The sequence below is a fragment of the Nilaparvata lugens genome, chromosome 6, assembly GCF_014356525.2.
Source record: "Nilaparvata lugens isolate BPH chromosome 6, ASM1435652v1, whole genome shotgun sequence".
NCBI lineage: Eukaryota > Metazoa > Arthropoda > Insecta > Hemiptera > Delphacidae > Nilaparvata > Nilaparvata lugens.
Window position 1 is genome coordinate 40,688,885 of NC_052509.1, and position 27,834 is coordinate 40,716,718.

Consider the following 27,834-nt stretch of genomic DNA (forward strand, 5'->3'; position numbering starts at 1 on the left):
AACATAATTAATTTCAGCATCGCACTGTGCTGTATGAGAGGAGAGTTCCAATACGCTTCCAGGAACTCTTATCATAAATTGGAAAATCACAAATTATCAATGAATTGCATTATTATTCATGCTATTATTGTAATAATCTTGTCAAGAACGTCTAACAACTTAGAACGTTGATAATGACACTTTCTCATTACCGTATATAATTATGTGCTAATTGAATGACATTGTGATACTTTACAGCAATATCATAATATTCATTCACAATATCATTCTTGCACCAAAATATTGCAAAGCAATTTATTTTATCATAAGTTCGGATATTTCCAACAATAAACGAATTACATTGCTTTATGATGAAAAATGAATCATTACAACAACATACTGTTATAGAGTATGTAGTTTTCTTATAGATACGTCAATCATACCAAACACCGATTGACAGTGGAGGAGGGGGAGATGTCATGAACCACAAGGTTTGACATACCCCCTAATATCAGTTCCTTCTTTAAGAAGAGAAATAATTTTTTTTCAACTTCAAAAACTAAAAGCTGATCAGACAGTTTTGGCTGACAGACTAAAAACGCTGAGGAGAGGTAGAAGTGGGGCTAGCATTCTAGTCCCCCCACCAGCCAGCTAGTGGAAAAAGCTTTCCACTTTTCTTCAGAATAATTTCACACACTTTTTGATCGCCTACCTCCTGAGACAGACCGAGCTGCCCCGTGGCTGGACATCCCCATGGCAACTTAGGATGGACATCAACTGTATAATGGTATCGTTCCACATTCAATTTATTTTTTCTATATTGTTTTGATGTTGGAAATTCCAAATTAATTATAAATGAATAATGTTTTTTGAACTATCAAATAACTTGTTTAAATAAAAAACACAATAATCTGTCCAACACAATTCTGTCTAACGTTTTGAAAAATCATTGGCAACAAGTTTATTTTAATTTTTTTTTAATTGATTAAATGCTCAAAATTTCATGACCCTCCTTAATTGTTCTGTATTAGAATAGTTGTAGCATAACTAATTTTATAAAACCAAAATATGTTAAAATTCACATTTAAATCAAACAGAAATTTCTTCTTTTAAATGAAATAAATCTGACTCCTGAAAAAAGTTTTTCTTTCAAATTCCAAAAAACACCTAGTTGATAATATAAAAAAACCAACTGCTTTTGCTCTACCATCAAATGCTACGCAACAACAATTTACAGTGTTCCCGTCTGGGAACTGGTGGATCGCCCCCCTTTTATTACTCTTACCAAACAGGTCACCAATCATTTATTACAAATGATGGATACCACTGTTCAATCAATTTAATGTTACATATTTTGAAAACGTTTCAGTCGATTTTGGCAATTCTTTCACAGAAAATAAATTTGGGATGTTATAATTACTTCATACGATGCATGTGTGTAGTTTATTCTAACCATAAAAAAGTTTGTCGATTACTAACTTTTTCGTGTTTTACAATCAAAATTCATTAACTTGATCCAAGAAATGTCCCATTATTAAGAAAACCAACAATTTTTTCTAAAGAATAGTTATATCATCGGCTTAAAAAAGAATCAAGGATTGATTATGCATGCCAAAAAAAATTATTCCGTTCTGTAGTTATTGAACAGAAGAGTTGTAAACAAAAAATACGGGTTTCAATGAAAATAACTAATATGACAAAAATGAAATTTATCTTTAAAATGAGTGAATTTATCAAAAAAAAAGTACTGAACAAAAACGATTTCTGACCTGTTTTACATCACTAATTCAATATTTTTGAAGTTTTTGGAGATATTTTTTATTTTATGACTGATGTTTTTAGAACGGTTCGAAAAAGCTAGTACAGCCTAAGATTGCTCCACTCCGCCGGTGGCATTCTTTCGCTGGTCAAACAGTACTATACTATCTTTTCTTTATTCCAAATCTTTATCTAATCATTATCCCAAAAAAGGCTGAGGACTGAGTCGATTTCCTTGTCCAATGATCTCCATCTCTCTATAATAGTTCAAAGAATAAAGCCCGGTTGCACAAAAGCCAGTTAAACTTTAACTGTGATTAAATTTTACGAGAACCAATCAGAAATAGCTGATATGTGAAGAAAATAGCTGATATGTGTCTTTCTTTATCACGGTTAAAATTTAACTGGTTTTTATGGCATTTGTAGCGGTTTGTGATCTTTTGTAGCGTCGAGGCATGTTTGTTGCATCTGCAAGAAATAAATATCCAGAACGTATTAATTTCAAGCAAGTTGGATATTTTGTTTTATTAGATGAAATACATTATATCCATCATATTCTGCAAAATAATTTTTATACTGAGACAAAGTCACCCCAAGTTTAACGTAAAGATGACGTTCCTGTATTCAACCAGCAACAGAGCCGGAATCAGATCCAGTTGAACTATGGGTAATATCACAGCCACCTCTAATTGAGGTGGCTATGGTAATATCACCCACTGGTAATAGCCACCTCTGTATTAGAGGTGGCTATGGTAATATCGGGGGACTGTTAGCTTCGCTTTGGAGTACAAAAGCATAGAAAATTGCATTATGTTGATCATGTCCATTAATTTCTTGCCTGATAATATTTCTCGTTCAACAGCTGAGGCATTTATTTTGTCTCACTCCCACACACGCACTCGCTCACTCACTTCCATTATCGACAGACAACGAAATACTAATGTTCTTCAGCTCATTATTCCAGGGATGAGACCTAGTGCATGACTTCATGAAGAATTTCATTGAAGTCACATTGACTTCATGAAGAAAAAACTCAGAAAATACATATATGCCTTTAGAATGATGAGTGAAATTCTGGATAGGAGAGAAATCAAAATGGCCTACTTTGCATATGTTCAATCCCTTCTAGAGTTTGGCATAGTAGCATGGGGGGCGCATTGAAGACAGCTCTGCAACCTCTCTTCATTGTCCAGAAGGCCATTCTGAAGGCAGGATTCAAAAAGAGTCCTCTTTACCCAACCAACACTCTTTTCAGTGAAAGCTCAGTATTGACAATAAGACAACTTTTTATCAAAAATACTATAATACATTTATACTCAAATATGCACATCCTCAGGACCGTGACACATATTCACAATACAAGATATGCTGGTAACATTGGTATTGCGGCTATCGCCCTGCAGAAAGCTTTCTCTCAAACCAATTCCTTTTACATTTGTCATGTTCTATATCGAAACTTAACGTCCTATTTTCCACAACAAATATTATTCAATAACATATCCAAAACAGATTTCAATTTAAAATTAAAGATTTTCTTATTACAATTAGGAATAGATAAATCAGAAAATATTATTTCAACTAATTACAATAGTCACCATCAAAACTAATACTGATGATTTTTTTGTGCTGAAGGGAACCTATATCTGCAGTTTCATTCTTTTATTAAAGTTAACTTATTTAGTAACGAAAGGGAGGAAAATATTATACATAAAAAATTATAAATTCTATATTTTTCTGATACTATATTCTCTCCCTATAAAAGCATGTTTTAGTAACTCTGGTCTGCGCACAGGCATCTAGCCCATGCAGACCATTTTCATATTATTCATTGTGCTCATTTCCTTAAATATATTTGTGTTTCTCATCGTTTTCCTTAAAACCTGAGCCACATTAAGATTTATAAACTTAAATTTGAAATTTAAATCAATACTTTCATTTTATTTTAGACACTTTACATAAAATTTATTTTTACTTATAAATATACGGTAATTTTGGTTCTAGGATGATGTTGTAACACAATGGTTATTAAGTTTTTTTTTGTATGACAATGAATGAGCACAGCATGTTTTATTTTGTTAAATGATTTTTTTTTGAAATAAAGAAACTTTTGTCTGTCTGTCTGTCTGTCTGCAATAGAATCTTTATATCACAAACCTACTTTGTTCCAAATTTCGTGAGAATCGTTAGAGGCGTTTTCGAGATCCGGTGACATATAGACATATATATACAGGAATTGCTCGCAATTATATATAAATATCGGGGCACCGAGCTTTGCTCTAGAGTACAAAAGCATAGAAGCATAGTTTATAAATATTTATCTATTTATCGATACACAGAACACAATTCTTTAGAATTATTGGGGAAGGACCAACAGGCACAGGCCAAAACTGTATCTTCCACGAATTTTTATTTATACACTATAGTCCAAAAAGTAGGTTATGTTCCATACACTTTTGAATTTAAGTCCAATTTCAGTCCAAATATTTGAGAACAGAAAAGTTCAAATTGTTTACAAACCAAATTGAATAATAATAACACCCACTAATCACTTAGAACTGTAAAAAATAATTATTAACTTTAAAAATGTTTATACCTACTTTGCTACTTCAATTTAGAATGATATACTATGTTTGCTACAATATTATTTGTTAATATAAATAAAAAAAATAATGAAACTTGAATAAAATCACAGATACTAGAATACGGGTATTCTAGTACCCTAGAATGCGGGTTCTAGTACCCGTGGTAGAACTAATACCGGTATGGTGAGAGTCGAAAATATATCGATTGTAGAGCCTCGATAATGATTAGGGCTACGCAAGGTATCTATCTGTATTCTAGATACCTTGGGGCTACGGCTATCGATGTTCAACATCGATTTCGGATAATAATAGAGACCAAAAGTAAACAGACTTGAAATTTTTTCCGCGAGGTGGAAAAAAGTCATCCCGGTTGACTACCAAAAATTGTTATATTGTTATAATTATTGTAGTGTGTTCACAGTTAATGAGATAAAAAACAATTTATTATAATCATCACTCGCCATCTGCACACAAACTATCATCTCAAAAGTACTTAGGTGAGAGACGTTTTATTCGAATACAGCATTGGAAAAGCAATGATTTTCTTCAACTACACAAAATAACATTTACAACTTTAGTTGGAAATGTATTAAAAATATAAAGAGCTTAACATATATCGTATTATATATGCTGGTAGCCTTAATTAAATTCTTGAAAAAATAATGAGAACAATAGGTTAAAAAATAAGATATTCAAACATTTGCTGCATATATTTTAACAATAACAGTTGAACATTGCAATGGCTGGTAATCATATTATTCGATCAAATATATAGTTCAGCAAATTTAATTCCAAAAATTTCCATTGAATAGTACATTATTGTTTTATTAGCTCTCAAAAATATGCTATAAAGACATAGCAGCTTAGAGGACAAATTTCCTTTTCAACATTAACATTATCTATCCTGTTTACAGGGTACATTTGAGGCGAAAATAGGTACAGAATGTTATATATACGAGTTGGAAATATTATAATATTAAGTTAGGCATAGCGCTTATCTATAGATTGTAAAAAATATGATTGATGACTTATGGTACTTCATTGTAGGACCTAATCTGATTTCAAGATTAAAATAAAATATTACAGAGAATTTTACTCAACAAATTATATTAAAATATAGAATCAAACATAAGCATTATAATATTATGTGCAAGACAAAAATTATAATGTTCTACCACGTCACCATGAAACATGGTACCTATTGAAAGAATTATAATGATAAAATATTAAGTTTCAAGTACCGTAGGTTAACACAATGTTAATGATTGAAACAGCAAGATGATTTCATATGAAAAATCCAAGAACATTTTATTAACAGAATAATTCAATAATAATATTAGATAGGAATGATAGAAGTTAATTAATAAATAGTATTATTATTACTATGATCAACATCAACACATTCGTATTGACCTCATTTGTTAGGGATACTTTTATAAGGCGATAAAACTTGAGTTGACATTTTATGAATTTTACACGTTGTCAAGTTTTGGATTATAACAAGTAATAATCTACAGAAATGTTATCCTTTCAAGCCAGTTAAGATCATAGTTCTTAATGAAATTTTGTTCACAAATAGTTTTCTTCAAAAAAGTTTTTTTTCAACTTTTCTGTAGGAAACAAGTTTAATGTTTCTGTGATTTTTAAGAAATTGGCAACAAGTATCCGAAATTTTTTGAAATCTCAGTTGAAAACTTTACTTTGGTGTAAACGTGGCTTATTCATACATCAACCATTTCCAGTCAGATTAAACGAAACTAAGCATAGGTAGGTAGATCTATCTCCTTTACGATCAGTTAATTGGTCTGTCCATCAAAATTAATTATTTCTAAACCATACTCACCAATAATGTTCTCACGAAAGAAACTCAAAGTTTTTATGACCTTATTTCTTATTTTTTATGGTTTTGGTGACATCTTTCCAATAATGAGAATCTTTATCGAATTATTTTTTAAGTACAGTACGGTAATAGAAATCTTGAATGTTTGTTTTATTATTTGATATAATAAACAAAAATAATGGAGGTAGCAAATTGAAGAGATTGCAGTAGGCCTATCACTGCAGAGATTCACTTCAAGTTGCAAGCAATGCCAATTCAACTGAACTGCAAACAGATCTGTCCTTGTTCTTGTAATATACAAATGAATGCTTTAATTTCAAAGTGATCTAAGTGTCAAATGTTAAATTTTTGGAAAACCAATAAAAACACTCCAATTTTGAAAAAAACAGTTTTTTATTTACTGCATTATTTTTTAAAGATAATTCATGAATGTAAAAAGTGTCCATGTGTTTTAAAACGATATAACTAAAACAATCATAAAGTAAAAAATAAAAAAGGGACAGGTTAGCAGAAAGATCTAAGTCCGAGGCCAGTTTCTTCCAAATGGGTCTAAGCCCAGTGCCAGTTACTTTCAAATGGGTTTAAGTCCAAAAAAACTAACCTCATTCTTGGTCTACTGTCATTTTTCGACCTTTTCTTCTTTCAAAATTTTTATTTTCTTCTGTTGAAAATGCTACATCACCCATTATATTGATATTAATATATTTATATTAAATTTAATAGAAATCGAAACCTTCTGTAGCCTAGTTCTGTGGTAAACGAACTCACAAACAGATGACATCCTGCCAGCTGGTGGGATGGAGTTGGATCACTTTGCCACTGGACATAGACACAACGCATTCTATGGGAGGCTATGAAAACTAAAGAAAATGATTTGGAACATAGATCATGGAGAAGGGCATTGGCATTGGTACTTAGATCACTTTGAAACGAAAAAACAAAAAATAATTTTTTGGCACTTAGATCGCTTTGAAATGAAAGCATTCAAATAAATTCAGTACAAGAATAACCGTTGAATTTGGTTGGATCGTAGCAATTCTAAAATATTAAATTACATAGTTATAAAAAATTATCATGAAAATCCCAATCCAATAAGAGGAAAAGCTGGAAGTAGATTTGTACATGACAAATCAAATAAATTGTATTATTAAAAGATTGAAATATTAAATTACTAGTGGATTATACGTACTGCAAATATTTTTTTAAACTGGTGAAAAGATATTTGAAGTTTAAAGGGATAAGAGGTATGAAATGAAATCAGATTTTGCAATAAATAGATTATATGACAAAAGTTCTGTATAACAAGATCGGTTTATCTATAAACAAACAATATTTGATACAAATAAATAGAAAATCTAGTTAATTTAAAACTAAATTTAAATACAATATTTTCGTCGATCTGAATAGTATTTAAAATCATAAGTGTGGGGAAAGGGCTTATGCAAGGTAACAACAAGGTGTTTAGAATATATAGTTAACATCCAATATTGCAATATTTCAATTTGCAATAGTTTTCTATAGAATATATACTCTAAACGCCATATGTAGGATCATCGTGATACTCTTGTAAATTATTCGACCTCAACTTTACTGGTAGAAAACATACTTTACAAGAGCAATTATAAGTCAGTTTAAAAGTCTGTCAAGTAGCCTATGCTGAAAGTGCACATCACCTTATTACAAACTTGAATAATTTATTATGTCTTCAACAATAAAATTTTGACATACATTTAGAATGATGTGTACAAATTTAATCAATGACTATCAAATATAATTTACAATCTAATAGCACAATACAGTTTCAAGCAAATGTATAAAGGAAGTTTTCTTGAAGAAAACTGTTCCAAGATTAAATTTTTAATATTATCACATTCTAAAGTTAAGTACAAATCATATAAGATAAATTTCTCAAACAATCTCTATTATAATAATGTTTCACAGAGTTTCATCAGAATCAATCAAGAATGTCTTTTCTAATTGAGATAATTTTCAGATCAGCTAAAGATCTTTAGATACTTCAAGAGGAATCCAACACTTACTTAGGAAGATATCTTATAATAGTCGTAAAGTAACAGTTCAATCAAGGTTTTGAACAGAATATCTTTGGTTGACATTTTTTCAATTAAGTACAAAGAGTATTGTTTAGGATAAGTTCCGCTCATTCAAAATGTTGCTCATAAACAAGTTGAATTGAAAAAAATCGACTTTGTAAGCCTAGTCTAAAAGAAGCTGATCGATGTGAATGGAGAATTCTATTTAGATTATAAAAAATAAAATCCAGTATAAAATGCTTGCTTTCAACATTTTTGCCCTCAGTGAAGGGCATTGAAATTTTCATCTCAAGAACAAATAAATTTATTTAATAGCTAATGATTATTACTATAAAAAGGAATGTTAACAGAAAACGGAATGGTAAAATTCTGATAAACTTTGTCAATAGATGAAGATTTAAGTCAATGAAATGATCTAGTTATATTTTATATATTAGTTATCATTATGTAGAGGTTTATTTAACATTGAATAGCCATTTGATGAATGCAAGAGGGAATTATGGTTATTGTAGTAAGTAGAGAATCTTAAAGTAACTTCACAATTATTCATTTTAAATCAAGTTTATTTGCGATAATTCAAATTAGTCATGGATAAAAATACAAAAAGTTGAATTTCAATTGAAGAGAATTGCTAGATAAATCTATTGAAGAAAATAAGGATCATTATTGATAATTCTTAAAAACCCCTCGTAATTTAAATAATAAATAAGAAAATGAACTATTAGAGCAATTCTTAAGATTGATTACCGATAACACACGTTTATTATTGGATGGTATACTCAACAGTTTAAATAGAGGAACTCAAACCATACATACTCAATGACACTAACTCACACACGCTACATTTTACACAAAACAAAACAAACATACATACACGAATACTGTAATTGAATGTTGACAAAAAAATCAGGTTCAACATCTGCTTACAAAGTTCGGTTGAATATTAATTATATTCCAATGTTAACAAGTAAGAGATTTTATTCTAGTTACAGTTATCGAAGCATTAAAACGTAACTGAAGGATATTCCAATAATTTAATAAGTGCACAATATTTTAAATCATCATGAAATCAAATCAAACATTATAGGTAATACATCGCATTATTATTAAGTTTACTTGAAGACAGATACACTTGGATATATTTGAGAAATTAAATATTTTTTTCAATAGAATTGCATAACAGTATACGTTTTTCATACTTTAAACAAGTTATTATTAAATTTACAAAAAATAACTATTATAACCAATTCAAACCGTCTTGTTGGTTGACATCTTCGACATTATTGGAGGATCTAGAATATAATTAAAATTAATCTAACCTAGCAACTTTGCGATCACAGCAAGAAAAATTGTCGAGTACGAAAACCGATGGACAGATGTGGCGTTTCACTAGTATTGAGTGTAATTATTATAGAAACTAAACATCTAAAACATAGTTCTCCCTTCAACTATTATTAGGTTAAAAAAAGTATCAGACAAAGTGAATTGCTTTAGAACATTACCTATTGCAAAAGATTGAATATGTATAATTATCAACGATTTGTTGATAAACAATAATTTATCTCATTAGATAAACCAATAGTTGAAACGAATAATAATTTGAAATTAACCCATCAAACGTTTGATAAAAATTCTAGCAACATAAGCCAAGCGTTTCAAGTAATTTGTTAAATGAATGTAATTCAATGTTTATGGACATAATTCCATGTTTTTTCCGAGTTTCTAAGTAAATCAATTCTGCAAGATAAATAGTATAAAAATTTAGAATAGGCCTTTATCAATACATATTATCAATATAGAGAGATTTTAATCAATTTTTGGTGGAATACCATTTCGACGGAATGGCCATTTTAGAGTGAAGACAAAATAATAATGATAAATCCCATCTATGATTTTTCCATCAACACGAGACGATATAAGAGAGAAGAAGAGTATATTTTGGAGAAGTGCATCTCGAAACATTACTCAACAGTCCAGCAACAATTCAGATATAGCTGGAAGGGTTTACAAGACTCGGGCCCAGTTGCACAAAAGTCTGTTGAATTTTAACTGTGACTAATTGACATGATCACAAATCAGAAACGCCCTATTTTCAACAAAGCCTTCTCTGATTGGTTCTAGTGGCATTTAATCATGTCTAAAATATAACAGGCTATTGTGCAACGGGGCCTATATTTGGAAAGCCACATCTGTCATCATCTTCTCTCGATCTATTTCACAACAACCCCTAATCACGGTTGGCATGATTTGTGCCTAATTAAAAAAACCTATTACTTTCTATTTTTGGCAATTTTCTTAACGAAAATTCTGAAACGATGTCTGAAATTAAAAAAGCGTGTCGTTTTGTATTCAGGACATGTCGACTCCGAGCGCCTGCCGACAGTGCTCGTAGACTATGTAGCTGATGCTGACCGCTGGCGCCACCTTCAGGAAGTTGGGAGTGATACCTCGGTATAGGCCGGCAAACCCCTCCTGCTCCACGATGCTCTTCAGCATGCCAACCATCGTTGTTTTCTCACCAACTGAAACAGTGAGCATCTAAATAGTACAGATAGTACTGACATTTAAATCGTAGATAGTGCCAAAATGTCCCTGTATTCCCTACAAGAGTTTACAGATATCTGACAGTTATGTATATGGATGAATAAAATGACAATGTACTTGAAAATGTATGTTGAAACATGTTTTGAATAAAAGTTTAAAAAAATGTCACTTTGATTTTCAATTTCCAGATGAATAAATAAATATGAATATTTTTTTTTGTTATTTTTGTGTTTTGTTTACTTGTTTTGACACTGTTCTTATGTACCTGTAAATATTTTGTAGTGGATTCCACATTATAAAGTCAGCATTTGATTAACATTGGTGTTGCTATCCTTTTCTAGCTTTGCAATATTGCCAGATTGTTTTTGAACAATGTAGAAATATGATCAGTTACCAAAATATTCAATCTCAAATGAGTTAATTTATAATTGAATCATTGGAAATCATATTTTCTTGATGAATAAAATATAATAAATTATTACGTGAAAGAACAGTTAATTACATTAGTGCCCGGTTTCTCAGTCGTTCCATAAAATGTTTATCCATTCAATAACTCTATTAAATCGATAAACATGAGAAATGCGTTTCTAGAACGCTCCCTAAACTTATTGAATCCATAAATCTTTCGATAAAAAACTATAGTGCCAAAATCCAGCCTATAAATATTTATGGAATGGATAAATGTGTCAAATTTTCGGAATGGAATGGATCAAATTTTCGGTTGCAATCGAAAAATTATGTTACAAAAATTAAAATTAAATACTTAGGTCACCAGTATTTTAAAAATAAAACAGATTCAAAGTTGCACTATTTTAGCATTGCTAGCCCTTATCTGGTGTCAGCCATCTTGTTTTGGAGCCATCAGCCAAAAGATGTCAGTACAGTAGGAAATAACCTACCTCACAACAAGCAGTATGGAATAAACAACCAAGATTTGGTTGGTTACCATGGTTAGCATAACACTTCGTTTGTTTACGAAAGTGGCCGGTTTGGGAGCCTGCCATGTTGCCAGATTCATTGAACAGATAAATCATTCAATAGCTATGGATTCTATAAATATGTTTAACAAACCAATAAACAATTATTAAATACATAAAGTTATTGAATCAATAGCTATAGCGTTTTTTATTGAACGACTGAGAAACCGGGCATAGATATACCGGATTCAGTTACCTACTATAGAAGCCAGAGGCAACGCAGAGAATCGGCAACGCTGTAGTATCATTTTTTCCACTGTCTTTTAAACGTGTACCTCACTATAGCATGAATCAAGATATCCTCATAGATATCAAATACCTGAATTATTTTGAGTTGTGTTATAAAGTTTGCTGTGCTCTAATGTATCCATTGTATCTTGTGTGCTGTGTTTTTTCATGTGAAGTTTCTTGGGTTGAATTCTATAAAGCTGGTTAAATAGTAACGTAGAAGATTACAAGAAGTCCAACCCAAAACTCCCCTAAAAAACTAGCCTTAGGCTAGTTTCACACGGCAGAATCCCGTCTCCTGAAGATCATATTACAGAAGATATTATTTCATATTTCGTAGCTCTCCTATGCTTTTACATGAGGATCTTACAATTGATCCAACGGATCTTAAAATTAAGCCGACGTTTGCTAAAAGTATGACTCATCACTTTTTCTCAAAGTCTAACTTCCTTAAAAATATAGATAGACGATTTCTGATTTCGGATTTGGATTCAGCGACCCAAAATTCTTTAAAGCGTGAGTCCCATTCTCAAAAATACCCAAAAACAAGGGAGTTATAGCTGTTTTTAATAAAGCTTTCCATTATCATATGATTATATAGTAGAAGCGTTCTAATATAATGATTCTTCTGCCTCACAAAGGGACAGGCAAAGGTTTAAGGAGTTTTTAAACACTTGGAAAGTTTAAACATGAACATTTAAATTTTTAAAAGTTATAGTTCTCAAAAAAATTTAAACGTTGATAAGATGAATCCAAATATTAAATCAGAAATCATCTCCACTAATCACCCAATAAAATACGAGGAAAAGGAATCTTGTACAGTAAAATTCACTGAATTTCAATTGTCATTCAACAATCTAATTTATCAGGTTCAAATCGTTGAATATCACTCCTAATTCCCAGTAATTATTGACTCTTATTTCTTTGCAACAATCAGAAAAATCTATTATGAACATACAGTATAAACATTGTGCTGATCTGAATCGATCTATAGTCCAGTCACTATATACATTGGTGCATGCAATTTATATTGTAGTTCTGATTTTTTAATATATTATTTGGGTACATGAGAGAAGTTCAGAACCAATTTCTTCATGCAAAATTTCCTTGTGCTAGATACAGGGTGGCCCAAAACCTCATATTTTCGGCTTATTTTCCAGTTTTCAGCTATTTCTGCCAAATTCGTAATCGGACAGAAAAATGTGCTCTCGCCTTTTTTTCAGATCAAAAAGTTCTGAATAAAATGAGATCATCTGGAACTCTATATCTCCAATGAGTACTGAGTTATGATTTTTCAAAAATGAGTGAAATTTGAAGGAAAAATCAATTTTGATGAATTTTAGTTTTTGATCAACAATATCTTCCGATTGTTAACATCTAGATGTATAATTCAAAATCCCTCTGGGTGTATTTTTGTGCTCTACAATCTGAGATCAGGAAGAGCGCTCTATGTCGAATAGATTTCCAGGTACACCTGACAACAATGCTCCTTGTATTGTGAAACACCTAATTTTCAGCTTTAACCATCATCACCAACTACATTGTCCTTTAATTGATATTTCGCACAATGACATAAGTTCATGAGATCATGTTCTATGAGAATCACCCGCTAGATGCACTTCATTTCAGTATTTCTTAGTGGAGAGGCGCGCTTAAGGACACCTCAAGGATCAAAATTTCAAACACTTATAACTTTTGACACAATGCTCAGATTTCATCGCACTACACTTCATTCTTCTCGGCTCGTCAAGGCGGTCCAAAATAATGCTTTACTCTACTTTTTCGATTTTTTAACTGAAGTGTTTCACAAGATACGCAACTTTGAATATGCGAAAAAATTTTGATACGTTAATCATTTCCACAGTCTCGTATATTCAAAGTTGCGTATCTTGTGAAACACTACAATTAAAAAATCGAAAATGTAGTCAAGGTTGTAGAGAGTTTTCTCCTCTTTCCGCTCCCATGAATCGTTTTCCTGATTTCAGTACCGTTCAAACGTTACAGCTAATTGAAAAAAAATTTCATTTTCTCATTTTTTCTGCGAATTTACTGTCATTCAAGAGTCTCTAAAACGAGTAAGATACATTATAGAAACTTGCGATTGGTCTCAAATGAAAGAGAATACATGCTCTATAAGCTATGTTGCCTTAAAACCAATCTTGCATGACTGTTTATTATCGAAAAACTGTCGAGACTGTGAAAATGAGGAAAATATCAAGAAATTCTTGATTTTTTGAATCAAACGTATCTTACCTCACGATTATATTTTTACAAAATTCATTTACCTCACATGAAAGAGGAGATTCTGTTCTTCAAATCAAGACCAAGTACCATTTCTTATCATTCCGGGTTACCGAGATACACAGTTTTGAATATAGAAATTGGCCATTTTTCTGTGTATTTAAATTTAAATAGGGGCTAAAATACACTAAAAGTGGATTTTTTTACTTTTTCTTCAAATTTCAATTATGATACATGATTTTGAACCGCCTTGACGAGCTGAGAAGAATGATCTGTAGTACGAGGAGATCTGATCATTCTGTCAAAAGTTATAAGTGTTTGAAGTTTTGATCCTTAACGTATCCTTATGACGTACCCCCCACTAGGAAATACTGAAATTAAATGTTTCTAACGGGTGATTCTCACAGAAAATAACCCGCGTGAGATGATTTCAGCCGGAATATGTATTTTTTTGTTAGGAAGGCCTTGAAAAGGTATTATAATGAAAAATTTGTATTCTGGCTGTAGGACATGATTTTCTATTTTTGGGTATATCCCCCCTCCCCCCACTACTAAATTCGAAAATTCCTAAGGAATCCTGTTCATGATGAATTTTTCTTTCACGTGATGTGTGGATTTTTTTCTATACTAGAAAAATATCCATGTTGTATAGGGTAGAAGTGGTAGTTTTGCATAATTTTGAAAACCCCTTGTAAAATACCCCTTTTTTGAAAATTCGTACCTCCGGAACCAAAAATGGTAGAATCCTGCGCGACCACTCAATTTATTGGACATTTTATTCTCTTTAATTTTGTCGAGAATGATTTTTCTTGAGAAACTCAAGGTTCACAAGATAAAATGTGAAAATTGAAAAAAGTCCGACATTTTGGGGGTTTTTGGGGGTTTTGGGGGTGAAGCCGCCCTCTGGCTTGTCAGCAAATTTCAGATTCGAATTCAGCTCTCCAAAATACATATAGAACCGTCAAGAAAAATTCTTTCGGGGCTGTTTCCTGAAAAACGACCATTTGACTGGACTATGATGTTTGTGTTTCTATTAGAACTTCTGAGTGAATAATGCATACTGAGAAAGTCATGAATAGTCCAGACCAGCCTGGCGACTTTGATGCTTTTGACACCGGAATCTAATCTCGTTTAATTTTTAATAAAGAATGATACGGATTCAAAATATACGAATGAAACGATAGTGTTGCCATTATGCGAAAAGCTAACTATCGTACCAAATATCCTCAATTATCGTACTGTATTTCGTGAAGCCATGTTTTGTTAAAGCCAGTTACTCAGAAAGCGATTTTTTGTTGTTCGATTTTTTCCGTCCTTCAAAAGAATTTATGAAAAAAATATGTTGTTTTATAAACATAATGATATTTAAAAGTTGCGCTGAACCTGGTAGAATTCATAGGAACGGTAAAAAATCGATTTTACGAGAATCGATGTGCATGTAACTGGATTTAGAAGATCGAAACGATGATGTATTCTATCACAATTTAATGATTATTACAGAAATGTTATAGTTAGGTGAAAACGTTGGGCGCAAACCTACTGCCATGGGGAGACAAAGAAATTAATGAAAAGCTTGATGGCTTGAATAGTGATCTGGATATCTGTTACACGTTTTTACTTTCCTTGCCCTATTACCATAGGTAAGGAAAGTATTGCTTTCCGAAAAAAATTAAGGTACCCCAATTTCTAAATTTCTATACGTTTCAAGGTCCCCTGAGTCCAAAAAAGTGGTTTTTGGGTATTGGTCTGTGTGTGTGTGTGTGTGTGTGTGTGTGTGTGTGGTGTGTGTGTGTGTGTGTGTGTGTGTGTGTGTGTGTGTGTGTGTGTGTGTGTGTGTGTGTATGTGCGTCTGTGTACACGATATCTCATCTCCCAATCAACGGAATGACTTGAAATTTGGAACTTGAGGTCCTTACACTATAAGGATCCGACACGAACAATTTCGATCAAATGCAATTAAAGATGGCGGCTAAAATGGCGAAAATGTTGTCAAAAACAGCGTTTTTCGCGATTTTCTCGAAAACGGCTCCAACGATTTTGATCAAATTCATACCTAAAGAAGTCATTGATAAGCTCTATCGACTGCTACAAGTCCCATATCTGTAAAAATTTCAGGAGCACCGCCCCATCTATGTAAAGTTCGATTTTCGATTCCCAATTATCAGGCTTCAGAAAAAATTTAAACAAAAATTAAGTGGAAAAGATTCAGCATGAAAATCTCTACAATTTATGTTTAGTAACATTTTCACGTAAAATTGAAAATAAGCTCGAAATGCGAGAAAATAAGATCATTCAATTGCAAACTGTTAAGTTATCTTACTTCCTTATTTTTGATTATTTTTCAGAAATCAAGATAAATTTCCCACACGGATACAGTGTAAGTTGTATTAGAATAGCTACAGTACATACTTACTGTATAGTACAGTACCTGTTCGTTTTTACTGTATAATTATATGATAATAGAAAGCTATATTAAAAACAGCCATAACTTCCTTGTTTTCGGGTATTTTCAAAAATGGGACTTACGCTTTAAAGAATTTTGGATCGCTGAATCCAAATCCGAAATCAGAATCTTTCTATCTTCATTTTCAAGAATGAAAGATTTTGAGAAAAAGTGATGACTGGAGAGACGTAGGATCCTCATGTGAAAGCGGCGATTTGACCGCTAGTATCTCGATCAAGACCGGTTTCTGCTTGTCTCGAAGGGAAATGACGTGAACCGACAAAAGGCTGTTCCTGGCTCGGGATCCCCATGTAAAAGACACATTGGACTCAATGTACTTCGACAAAAAACGTGAACACTGTTCAGTGTTCAAGTTGCACGTCTCTTATCGTGTGAAAGCAATACCTACTATTACTTCAGGCCCCACAACTAATTAATGACGTCATAACATGTAGATTCATTCTTCCTAGAATTATAGTAGTTTCTACTAGCTTATCAATTTATGCTCTCTAGCTATTATTACTGTATAGATTTTTTATTGGGTAAAATACTATCTAAATTCCAGATTAAAGACATTTGTATTTTATTAAATAGAAATTTTATTGAAATAAAAACACTTTTAATTCCACAAATGCAATAATTTATCCATACTTTCAGCTTGATAGACATAGGCCTACTCGATTCAGTGTTAGAGCTATTGATAAATTCATCTCAACCAAAAATACTTAATAATAGCCTGTATCAGAATCGAAGGAGAGGTAATTCAAAGATAAACCAAATAAGATGTAACTTTTTTTTAGGAAAGAGGCTCCCACAAACTTGATTACAATAAATCTGTGATCCTGTGGTACACAAAGAAACCCATCAGGAGAATGTTTTTCAGTTAGGTAAAACCTTTAATATTATGATGTTATGGACAGTTCCAATACTTTGCATTTACTTTTTAATGTATTAGTTCCAAAGTTCTTTCACACACTTTATTTACACTGTTCTTCCACACTAACTACACTGTTATTTCACATTTTATTTACACTTTAATTAAATTTTCCACTCACACTTTATTAACACTGTTCTTCTACACTTCATGTAAACCGTTGTTTTGTAGAATTGAAGCTCTTTCTTCTTATCGCTTGTATCTACTTTCGTTTCATAGTTTCATCTTTCGAAAAAGAAAATACCGTACGGATACTTTTGAAGTCTTGTTATAATTCCCGCGACAATTAGGTACACAACAGTATTCCATGATTTAAAACCCCGAATATTCATCACATTACTTTTCACAAACGAATATTAGAAGAATGGTTGAGTTCAAAGCCACTGATCGGTGAGTGAACGATGAGACCGGTGAGTGAACGTGGCTCTGAACGAAGCACTGTTTGGTCGTTGAACGATGCATAGACTCACATGCAGCGCTAGTATTCTTGGAATTGAAATCGGCCATTGAGGGGAAAACCTGAAATATCATACTAAAGATCTTGAAGAATTTTGTAATCTATAATATTGAAAAAATATATATATTATATAATATCTCGCGCTAAAATACCTCAATGGTAGCCTTTAATTTCAAGTAATAGCTAGCATTGGGGAGGCATGGACATTGTGGGTTTATAGCTCTTCATGGTCTTTGGTCTAACTCATAAGAAAAAAACGTCATATCCGGTTCGTTCACTGATCAGCTCATCATACTTTTCTAACCGATGGAAAAGAACGTAGAGTAGCTGAACATAAACAGACATGGCTGAATACGAGATTGTTTACAAATAATGGACTTCATTATTATTTATTTGGGAGCAGAGAAATGCATGATTACATAAATTCAATAACATTTAAAATATGTTACAAAGCATTCAAAACAACTCCAATCAGTTGTTGGTTTTTCATTTTAATTGATTATTCTATCAAATAGGTTAGGTCATAGTTTTGTTTACAAATAATATATTAAGCAGCAGCAAACGAAAAATCTGCCAGTCATGACTCATGAGCAACCGTTCAGCCAAAGAATGCATACAGAATGGAAGGTATCAATCTAACTAAGACTTGAGTGCACCAAGACCACGACACGTGACTGCATCATCTTGTTAGAAATTAATATTATTGCTATATTACAATGCTACATTTTCTTTCAAGATGGCGGATTTTGGCGTCAGGATACTAGCCGAGTTTCCATTCTGTGGTTCATTCTGTGATCACTAATCTGTGATCAGGTTTTTTACTGAACGTAAAAAAGACACGATGGAATTGATCAGTGGCTTTGAACTCAACCAATGATAGACAAACCAAATTCATTTAAATGGAAGACCGTGAAAAATTTAATTTGTAATTCCAATTTTGTTGATTACCATATCAGATGTGTTAACAAGCATCAGCGCTCTTATTTCGTTTGCTTACCGCCAGTATATCATCGATCTACATGTGATGACGTTATAGTTTATTAAATCTTCAGTTGTGGGGCCTGAAGTAATAGTAGGTATTGGTGAAAGAGGCCTAACAGACTTCATAACAACATTTGGTGATTCAACACGTTTCGTACGTTCCTACTTGAACTTTATTGCACATTTACATTACAGTAATTGTAGATTAATCTCTATGTTATTGGGAAAAAATTATGTATTGAAGAATTGTAGATAGAATGTATGGGTATTTGTTGTGTTTGATTACCTTGTGCCTGCAGCCTGGTCCTGACGAGTGCCAGGGGATAGGAGAAGACCTGGCCACATGTGCTGGACGCCGTGCCACACCCCAGTAGCAGGATGACGCTCGGTGTGTCACTATTACTGTGTCCCCTTAAATAACTATTTTTCAGAGTCTGAAATAACATAAACATTAATTAGAATGGTGTATTTGAGTACAGCCCTGATGTATTCAATTTTCATAATAATAAACCTATAAGCTTTGTGTACATCTGATAGTGATTATTTGCTGTACATTTTTTTATTCACTGTATGATGTGTTGAAAGATATTATAGTTATCAACTGGAGACATCACTTGAGATATTTCCTTGCAGTAAACTGCAGAACGGTTATTTCATCAATATTCTGGAGAGAAACAATACAAAAATAATATTCTTCTTCAACTATTGTGGAATCGTGAGTGATTATTATGGTACATTATCTACATTTGTTAAATAGCTTAAACTTTATCACTACATCTTTCATATTTTAATAATAACAACAAACTAGTTTCGCTTGATACGTAATTGATAAACTGAGTTTTAGTTTACTGAAGAATAATAACAATTAACAACCGAGTCGTTATTTCAATGAAATTGAAATAACAATCTAATTGTGGTGAAAGAGCTCAGCATGTTCCAAGGCTAAACTACATACTAAATTTAAATGCATCACGCAATTGAGGACAAAACGCAAAAAAGTAAGGATCGTATTTTTGTGGACTAACTTAGGAACTTTACGATTGTAAGAGCTTGAGCAAAAGATACGGGATATATGTACAAGGAAAGAAGAATTTATTTCACTGTCAAGTGATCACTGTCCTCACTTTATCCTTATTTTTTCAAAGATGATGATTATCTGACCACTTACAGTGCTTTATCTGTTCAAAGTGAACAGGGAGTGTTTTCCTACTCTTGTAAACTCTATTTGATAAAATAATTGCACTATTTTCTTCTAGCAGATTATCACAGTATGAACAGCTTACCTCATATACGGCCAAGTCGATTCCAGCATAAGGGATAATTCCTAGTAGGTTGGGAACATATCCCCTGTAAAATGACTTCCACCCTTCGAACCTATAGATTCTTTTTGCGGCATCAAAAATTCCTGCGAATTCGCCGGTTTTCCTCAATGCCATCCTAGTTTTCATAACCTGAGAATTAATTAAAAATTAATAACAGAGTCAATCAAGCTAATATAAAGGATAATAGATCAAGCTAATTGTAAAAATTTTGTGAAGTGAACATCTACAAGACTTAACCCATTTCGGACCTTATCTCAATTAGGGAGAGGATTAGCAGAAGGTTAGGTAACTTATTTTTTCTCTCCCTGTCATATCTAAGATGTAGGTACTTATTGTATCAATCAATAAAGAATTGATCAGTTTCTTTATCAACTTGATAAAGATGCTTGCACCAAGATGCATCGCTTCCAACTTATCTGTGGAGCCATACATAGAACTCTTAAGAATAGTGCCAGCAAAGAAACAAGAATAAAGTTCTATAGAACAATTGCGGCTCCTACAATACTTTATGGTAGTGAAACTTGGGTACAATCCAAGCGTGATAAAAGCAGATTGCAAGCATCTGAAATGAGGTTTCTGCGTAGAACATAAGGGTGCAGTAGAGAAGACCGTTTCAGAAACACAAATATCAGAGCTCAGCTGAATAGTTTTGCAATAAACGATAAAATAAATGGGACTATGAATGATTGGTTACACCATGTGGATAGAATGAGTGGAGACCGGATTCCTAAGCAGTCCTTCCTTATTGTACAAACCAGTTGGGAAACGAGAAGAGGACGTCCAAGAAAAAAAAGGTCCGATTATAGAGACTATGAGGTTCGGAACAGGCAATGATGCCTTAACCGTGAAAGGAAGAAGAAGAAGATAAAGAATAAAGAATTCATAGGATCAATCATTTCAATAAGTTAAAATGAGATATGATTCAATTTCATTATATTCAGAAGGTTCCAAAATAATGTATAAACAGTGAATATGTTGGAAACGTATTGGTATACAGTTTCAGACCGCCGAAAGTGGCTATAGAGACGACGTTTTTGGAAGACCAAAAGTATCTCCCAAATTTAAACAATCTATGCATTTCAAACTGGTGCAGCATCACCTCGCGATGCTGCGAGTGGGAAACTTTTTCCACTCTTTGTATTTGATGACAGTTTGAGCTGTGTTCGAATGTCATTGGAAACAGCAGTATTGGCGATGGATATGGTAATTTAGCGCCATCGAGAGTACCTCAAAAAACTCCACCAATCCCTCCTGAAATGTAACTATCCTGAAAGGTTGTTACAGAAACAAATCTCCTCCAAAACTGGCACTAATCCAACCACGAAAAATTCCCAAATCCCACAAACTCCAAAGCTCTGTACCACCTACTTCCCTGGAATTGAAAACCTCAAACCTGTCCTTAAAGATCTGTTCCATGTCGTCTCCTCCAATCCCTCTACCAAACACCTTTTCCAGCAACCACCCACCCTCATTTATAAGCAACCTCCCAACCTCAAGAAAATTCTCAGTAAAAACAAATCACTCACCTCTGATGAAATCCCAACTCCACCTGGTACCCTACCTTGCAAACGCCCCCGCTGTAAAACCTGCTCTATCACTGATTCTTCCATCTCCTTTACCAGTCCTATCACCAACTACACCCACCAAATCCATCAATCCAGTAATTGCATCTACCTCCTTTCCTGCAACTTCTGTCCTGCCTTCTCCATAGGTGAAACCACCACTGCCCTAAACCTCCGGATCAACAATCACAGGGCTTCCTTTAAAAATAATACTTCCCTACCCATGGCTCTGAGCACAACAAAAACTTTGACCAATGCTTCAAAGTCAAATTCCTTGCCACCCTCCCTCCCACAGCCCCCTCCATAGATGTCAAGACGAAAGAATTGGCTTTTATTTGGGTGCTTGGAGCTGCTTCCAGTCCTGGTCTTAACATACAGCAATTATAGTACCATAACTATCAACTCTACACCAACTGTCCAATTAAATTGAATTAAATTTCATCATATATATAAGAAATTTCACAGCTATCAAATATATAATAAATTTCAATAAAAATAAAAATAAATTTCATTCCAATTCAATTCTATAATTCCATTTTCTAATTTTATTCTACTTCATTTCGGATTTCTAATTTTAAATATCCTCTTTTCTATCAATTCATAATCTACACCTTTCCGTATCCATAACCCACTCAAATTTGAAATCTCCCGCTTGTAACCCATCATGGCCCACCAACTAATCCCATAATGCTCCTTCAATCAGTGCACCTCCGTTCGTCTGTGCTCTATGGTCTACACAACATCTCTACCGCGTCTCTGTGGTCACGACCGTTAGAATGTTCAAATCTGCACCACTTCACTTCCTGTTTGATTGACAAAGGGGGCCCAGCTCCCGAAAAAAATTCTCGTTTAAATGTAAGTTTTTAAGTGTTTTTAATCTATCCGTGTCGTGTGTATCCTGTTTATATTCATATTATAGAACTTTAAAGTGTTTTCTGTTGAGTGCTATATATAAAGTGATATATATATATATATATATATATATTATATATATATATATATATATATATATATATATATATATATATATATATAAAAGCTAAATAATGCGTTCCGTAAGATTTCTTTTTAAAAAAGAAATCTTTATTTTTACAAAACACAAAATTTGGAATAAAACAATTTAAAGAAGTGAATTTTGATAAAGTGAGTACCTCTCCCTTCGATGTTGTAAGCAGGACTGACGCTCAATGCGTGAGAAAGCTGGCTTCAACAGTTCCAGGAGAGTTCCAAGAAGTTGTATAGAAGCTCCTGACTGTTGTAGGTTCTCACGATGTAACTCCTCCCTCCCTAAAGAGAACTTCGGGGGTTGGTAGCGAAGTTCTTGAAGAAGGTTGCTGTCCTCTTTTGGAGATTCTTTTGTACACGGTGAAAATCACGCAAAGAACAATCACAATGTACAAAATCGTTGTGAAAACATTGATGTCAGTGGTTAAATATGATTTTCGGATAACTGGAGACACTCTTGAATGTTTTTAAATTGGTTAAAGTTGTCTAAATTTTTCAAATGAATTTGGAAATCTGGAATTTGATGATCTTGAAGTTCTAATTGGATGTTTTCTAGAAATTTTGGATGTCCTCTCGTTTGGGAAGAGTGGAACAGAGGTTTTCCTCGATAGTAAATTTTTCCTTCGGCTGTATTGATGAAATAAATTCCTTGGAGTGTTGTCACAGTAGTTTCGGTTTTCGTTTCGATGTGGAAGGTCTCCAATTTTGGTAAGACTGCCAAATATTGTTGTATTTCGAGAATCCATTTGATGAAGTTCTCTTCAATTTGGACGGCGGTGAATTTACAGTTGTCGGTGGAACCAGTAGATATGATTACCGCTTCACATTGCCGTTGTTGATGGGAAATGGCTTCGGATGAGCACAGATAGCATTCGTTATCTCCTATCAATCTACATTCTTTATACAATCCTTCAATTTTTAAAGTATTAGAACTATCAGAAGATTTCAATAAATATTTGTTTTGTGGAAGTATTGTTACAAAATTTGTTTCTACTTTACTTGGAATCGGTAATAATTCAAAAAGATCAAAAGTTACTTCTTCTACAATCGGAAATTCGAGAAAATAAATGATTTCGTTCTTAATTAGCTTACAATCTACTTTAATCAATTTTTCTATTTCTATCATCTTATTATACTTGATTTCCAATGGGAATTTCTTATCATAGAATTTTGAAACTTTTACAAGTTCATTGAATAATTCTTTAGTAGACATTATACTAGGGTGCAGAACGCCTACTTTACAAAATGCAATAGAATTTTCAATGTCGTGAACTACGTGTAATAAAATATTATAAGCTATAAGTAATTGATTCAAAATATCTTTAATTTTTTCTAATTCTACGAAATCGTTTCATCATCAAAAATTTCTCTTTCAATTCATTGAAGTTTTGGTTCACAAGTTTAATTGTTTCATTGAATTCTACAATAATGTTTTGACTGATTGAATAATGGTTTGAAATTTGATTGGCTAAATTATCTTGATTATTATACAGTTCGAGAATCAACTTATCGTATTTTTGTTCATCATTTATGAGTCCAAATTACCAGTGATAAATTTTAAAACAGATTCAATACCTCTTTTATTGCGTTTGACGTTTTCATTGTAAAACAGAATTATTTCCAATTTTTCTTCAATAACAGACTATATAGTTGATGAATTTCAAATAGTTGATTGCATCTCTTAATTTACTTCTGTTTTCTGTAACGAAATCGGTTTTTGAACTTACACTAATATTTTTCCAAAAATAGTGAGAGACCTTATCATAGTAATTATTTAAATTTTCAATTTCTGAATACATTGATTTCAAATCATAATTATGTACAAAAACATGCGAGTTATATACAAGTTTGGCTTTGCCAAGGTTAATTGGTACAATTCCAGAATTGATAGTAACATTCTTAATGTCTATTGCTGTTCCTGATTTTGCTGCGTACATGATGAGAGGGACCTGGAAAAGGATTGTCATTGTCAATAGTCAGTTGAGTCACTGTCTTAGGTTTTTCAATGTCATTAGCTTTGATAATTTTTCTAGGTCTTTTAATTTTGGAAAGGTGTATTTTAGATTTTGTGTTATGGTGTCTCGGTACGATTTTAGCTGTTTTAAGGTCTCTGTTCACAGATTCGATTTTCTCTTTGTTATATTTGTTTTTAGTCTTACTCTGTTTCTGCATATTTTTAACGAAGATATCGGATGGAGTTTCAGGCAATGGTTCTCTTTTCTCGTTTACTTTCTCGATAACCTTTTCTTTAATTGCTTGATTCGTTTCTCTAATGTGTTCATAGAGCTTTTTGGTATTTTCTCTGTGTTGATTGACATAGTCGTTTATCATCTGTTTGCCAATGTCAATGTCAAATAAAGCATTATTGCGTTTATGTGTCCGTTTAGAATTTCAAATGGAGTTAGTTTTGTTACAGAGTGAATACTATTATTGTACGCTAAAATTGCATGTTTCACTTTTCTCTCGATAGAATCGTCTTTGAATTGAGCTTGATTATTAAGGAGTCTAATATGCTCGACAAGGGTTGAATGCAATCTTTCACACATGCCGTTTGACTGGGGATGCTGTGTGCTGATAAAGTGAATCTTTATTTTATGAAGGGCCATCAATTCTTTCACCACATTATTAGTGAACTCTGCCATTATCTGAAACTATAATTTCTGGAACACCGTGATGACTGAAGAAATCCAGTAGTTTATCAACTATTTCAATTCCTTGTGCACCAGCAAGTGGATAGGATTGTGCATAACGTGAAAAACTATCTATTATCGTCAAAAATTTTCTTTTGTCAAAAGTAATGCTATCAATATGAATACTTTGAAGTGGTTTTGAAGCAGTGGGGGTGAGATTCATTTCCAAGTTCAAGGGTACTCTTTCGTATTTTGTTTTTACGCAAATGTCGCATCTATTGATTAAATTTTGAATTCTGTTTCGAGTATTTGGCCAGTAGTACTTTCTTTTAATTTGCTCATAAGTTTCTTTAATTCCACGATGATTATTCTTTCCGACATGATAGTTATCGATTATCTCTTTTATCTCTTCCTCGTTTGTGACATCAATCAGTTTTTTCGTACAACGTACTAGTTTGAGTTGCGAATTTTTGAAATAAGTGGCAATTACTACAGTCAATCTTTCGTAGAAATCATTTTCAAAGTATAGACAATATTTTACATTCGGAACTGGATATTCTTTTACAAATTCTACTACAACTTTCTCAAAATTATTCTCGGAAATTTCTACAATAATTCGGCACTTGTTTTCAAATAGTTTTTGTATTTTCTCTTTTCGTGGTTTGTATTTCACTGGATTTAGTAATATTTGATTTTTAGCAAAGTTTACTGGTTCGTCAAAAGTTTGAATTCCAATCATTTCATTACCGTAATAGTCTGAATGCACTGTTTGATCGTCAGAGTCATGTTGTTCTTCTCGAATGTCAAGGTTATTGTCACGTACATCATTGTCGTCTACATTTCCTATCATAGATTGATCGTCAAGTTCAGAAAAATGCATTTGAATGGCTTCGTTTATTATCTTATCTACTTCTTCACCTGTGTTTTGTCTTGAAGGATCTGGAATAACATCATTATTATTCAATTGGATCCTAGATAGAGCATCAGCATTCTGATTCAAAATTCCTTTTTTATAACAAATCTCGTAATCGTATTCTTCTAGTTTCAATCTCCAAGTTTGGAATTTGGTTGTTTTATTGAGAATAGCCACTGCAATGGTTTGTGATCAGTATAGATTTTGAATTTTTGGCCGTACAAGTAGGGACAAAAGTATTTGGTTGCCCAAACTATCGCTAATAATTCTTTTTCTATTGTCGAATATCTGGTTTCGCTTTCGTTCAGGGTTCTACTAGCATAAGCTATAGGTAAATCAGCACCATTTTTCTTCTGACTCAGGATAGCTCCTACTGATACGTTACTAGCGTCTGTTGTTAATAAAATTCGGATGTAAAATCAGGATATTGTAAAATTGGGTCATTGGGTTTTGCAATATTCAAAGCATTTCACATAATTTTTATCTTCAACATTAATTTTGGTTCCTTCCTTTAGGCGTTTTGTTAGTGGTTTGGTTACATCTGCAAAATTTTTTATGAATCTTCTGTAATAGCCTAACAGTCCTTGAAATCCTTTGATTTCTTTAGTAGTTTTTGGGAAAGGAAATTGTTGTATTGCTCTTATCTTTTCTGGGTTTGGTTTTACTCCTTCTGGTGTGACTATTTGTCCTAGATAAGCTACTTCTTTTCTTAAAAACTCTGTTTTGTCTTGCTGAATTTTAAAGTTAGCATTTCGTAATCTATCAAATACTTCTCTCAATCTTTGGATGTGTTCTTGGAGACTGGTAGAATAGATTATTATATCATCTAGATAGACAAGACATTTTTCGTTCTGAATACCTCTCAAGATATTGTTAAGTAGTCTTTGAAATGAAGGTGGGTTGTTTTTTAATCCAAAAGGCATTCTTAGAAATTCATAGTGACCTGTATCTGTGGAAAAAGCTGTTTTCTCAATACTATCGGGATGCATTTGAATCTGGTGGAAACCACTTGACAAATCAAGAGTTGTAAAATATTGACATCTTCCCAATTTATCCAGGTTTTCAGCAATATTTGGCAATGGGAATCTATCATCAATAGTTTTTTCATTTACTTCTCAAAAATCTATCACAATTCTGTATTTTTGTTTTCCGGATGCATCACGTTTTTTGGGTACAATCCAAATTGGTGAGTTCCAAGCTGAATGACGGGGTCTGATAATTTTTTGATCTAGCATTTCTTGGATTTGTCTATCAACTTCTGCTTTGTCAACATCAGGATATCGATAATTTCTTGAATAAACCGGAATCTCATCGGTTGTTCTGATAACATGTTTGACCTGATTTGTGAATGTCAATTTATTTCCGTCTACATGAAAAATGTCTGCAT

General features: G+C 32.7%; 1 protein-coding gene across 5 annotated transcripts in view; it reads right to left on the reverse strand.

Annotated features, from left to right (window-relative positions):
- Positions 1 to 7,421: 7,421 nt before the first annotated feature.
- Positions 7,422 to 27,834, reverse strand: part of LOC111050456 (calcium-binding mitochondrial carrier protein SCaMC-2-A) — a 104,995-nt gene continuing 84,582 nt past the window's right edge. For all 5 annotated transcript variants that reach the window (XM_022336779.2, XM_039430800.1, XM_022336780.2 and 2 more), the window contains 3 exons: positions 20,299 to 20,466; positions 19,302 to 19,449; positions 7,422 to 10,732 (listed from right to left, as the gene is read on the reverse strand). In XM_022336779.2, the coding sequence (XP_022192471.1) occupies positions 10,560 to 10,732; positions 19,302 to 19,449; positions 20,299 to 20,466 (489 nt within the window). In that variant the 3' untranslated portion in view covers positions 7,422 to 10,559. The remainder of the gene's footprint in view (positions 10,733 to 19,301; positions 19,450 to 20,298; positions 20,467 to 27,834) is intronic.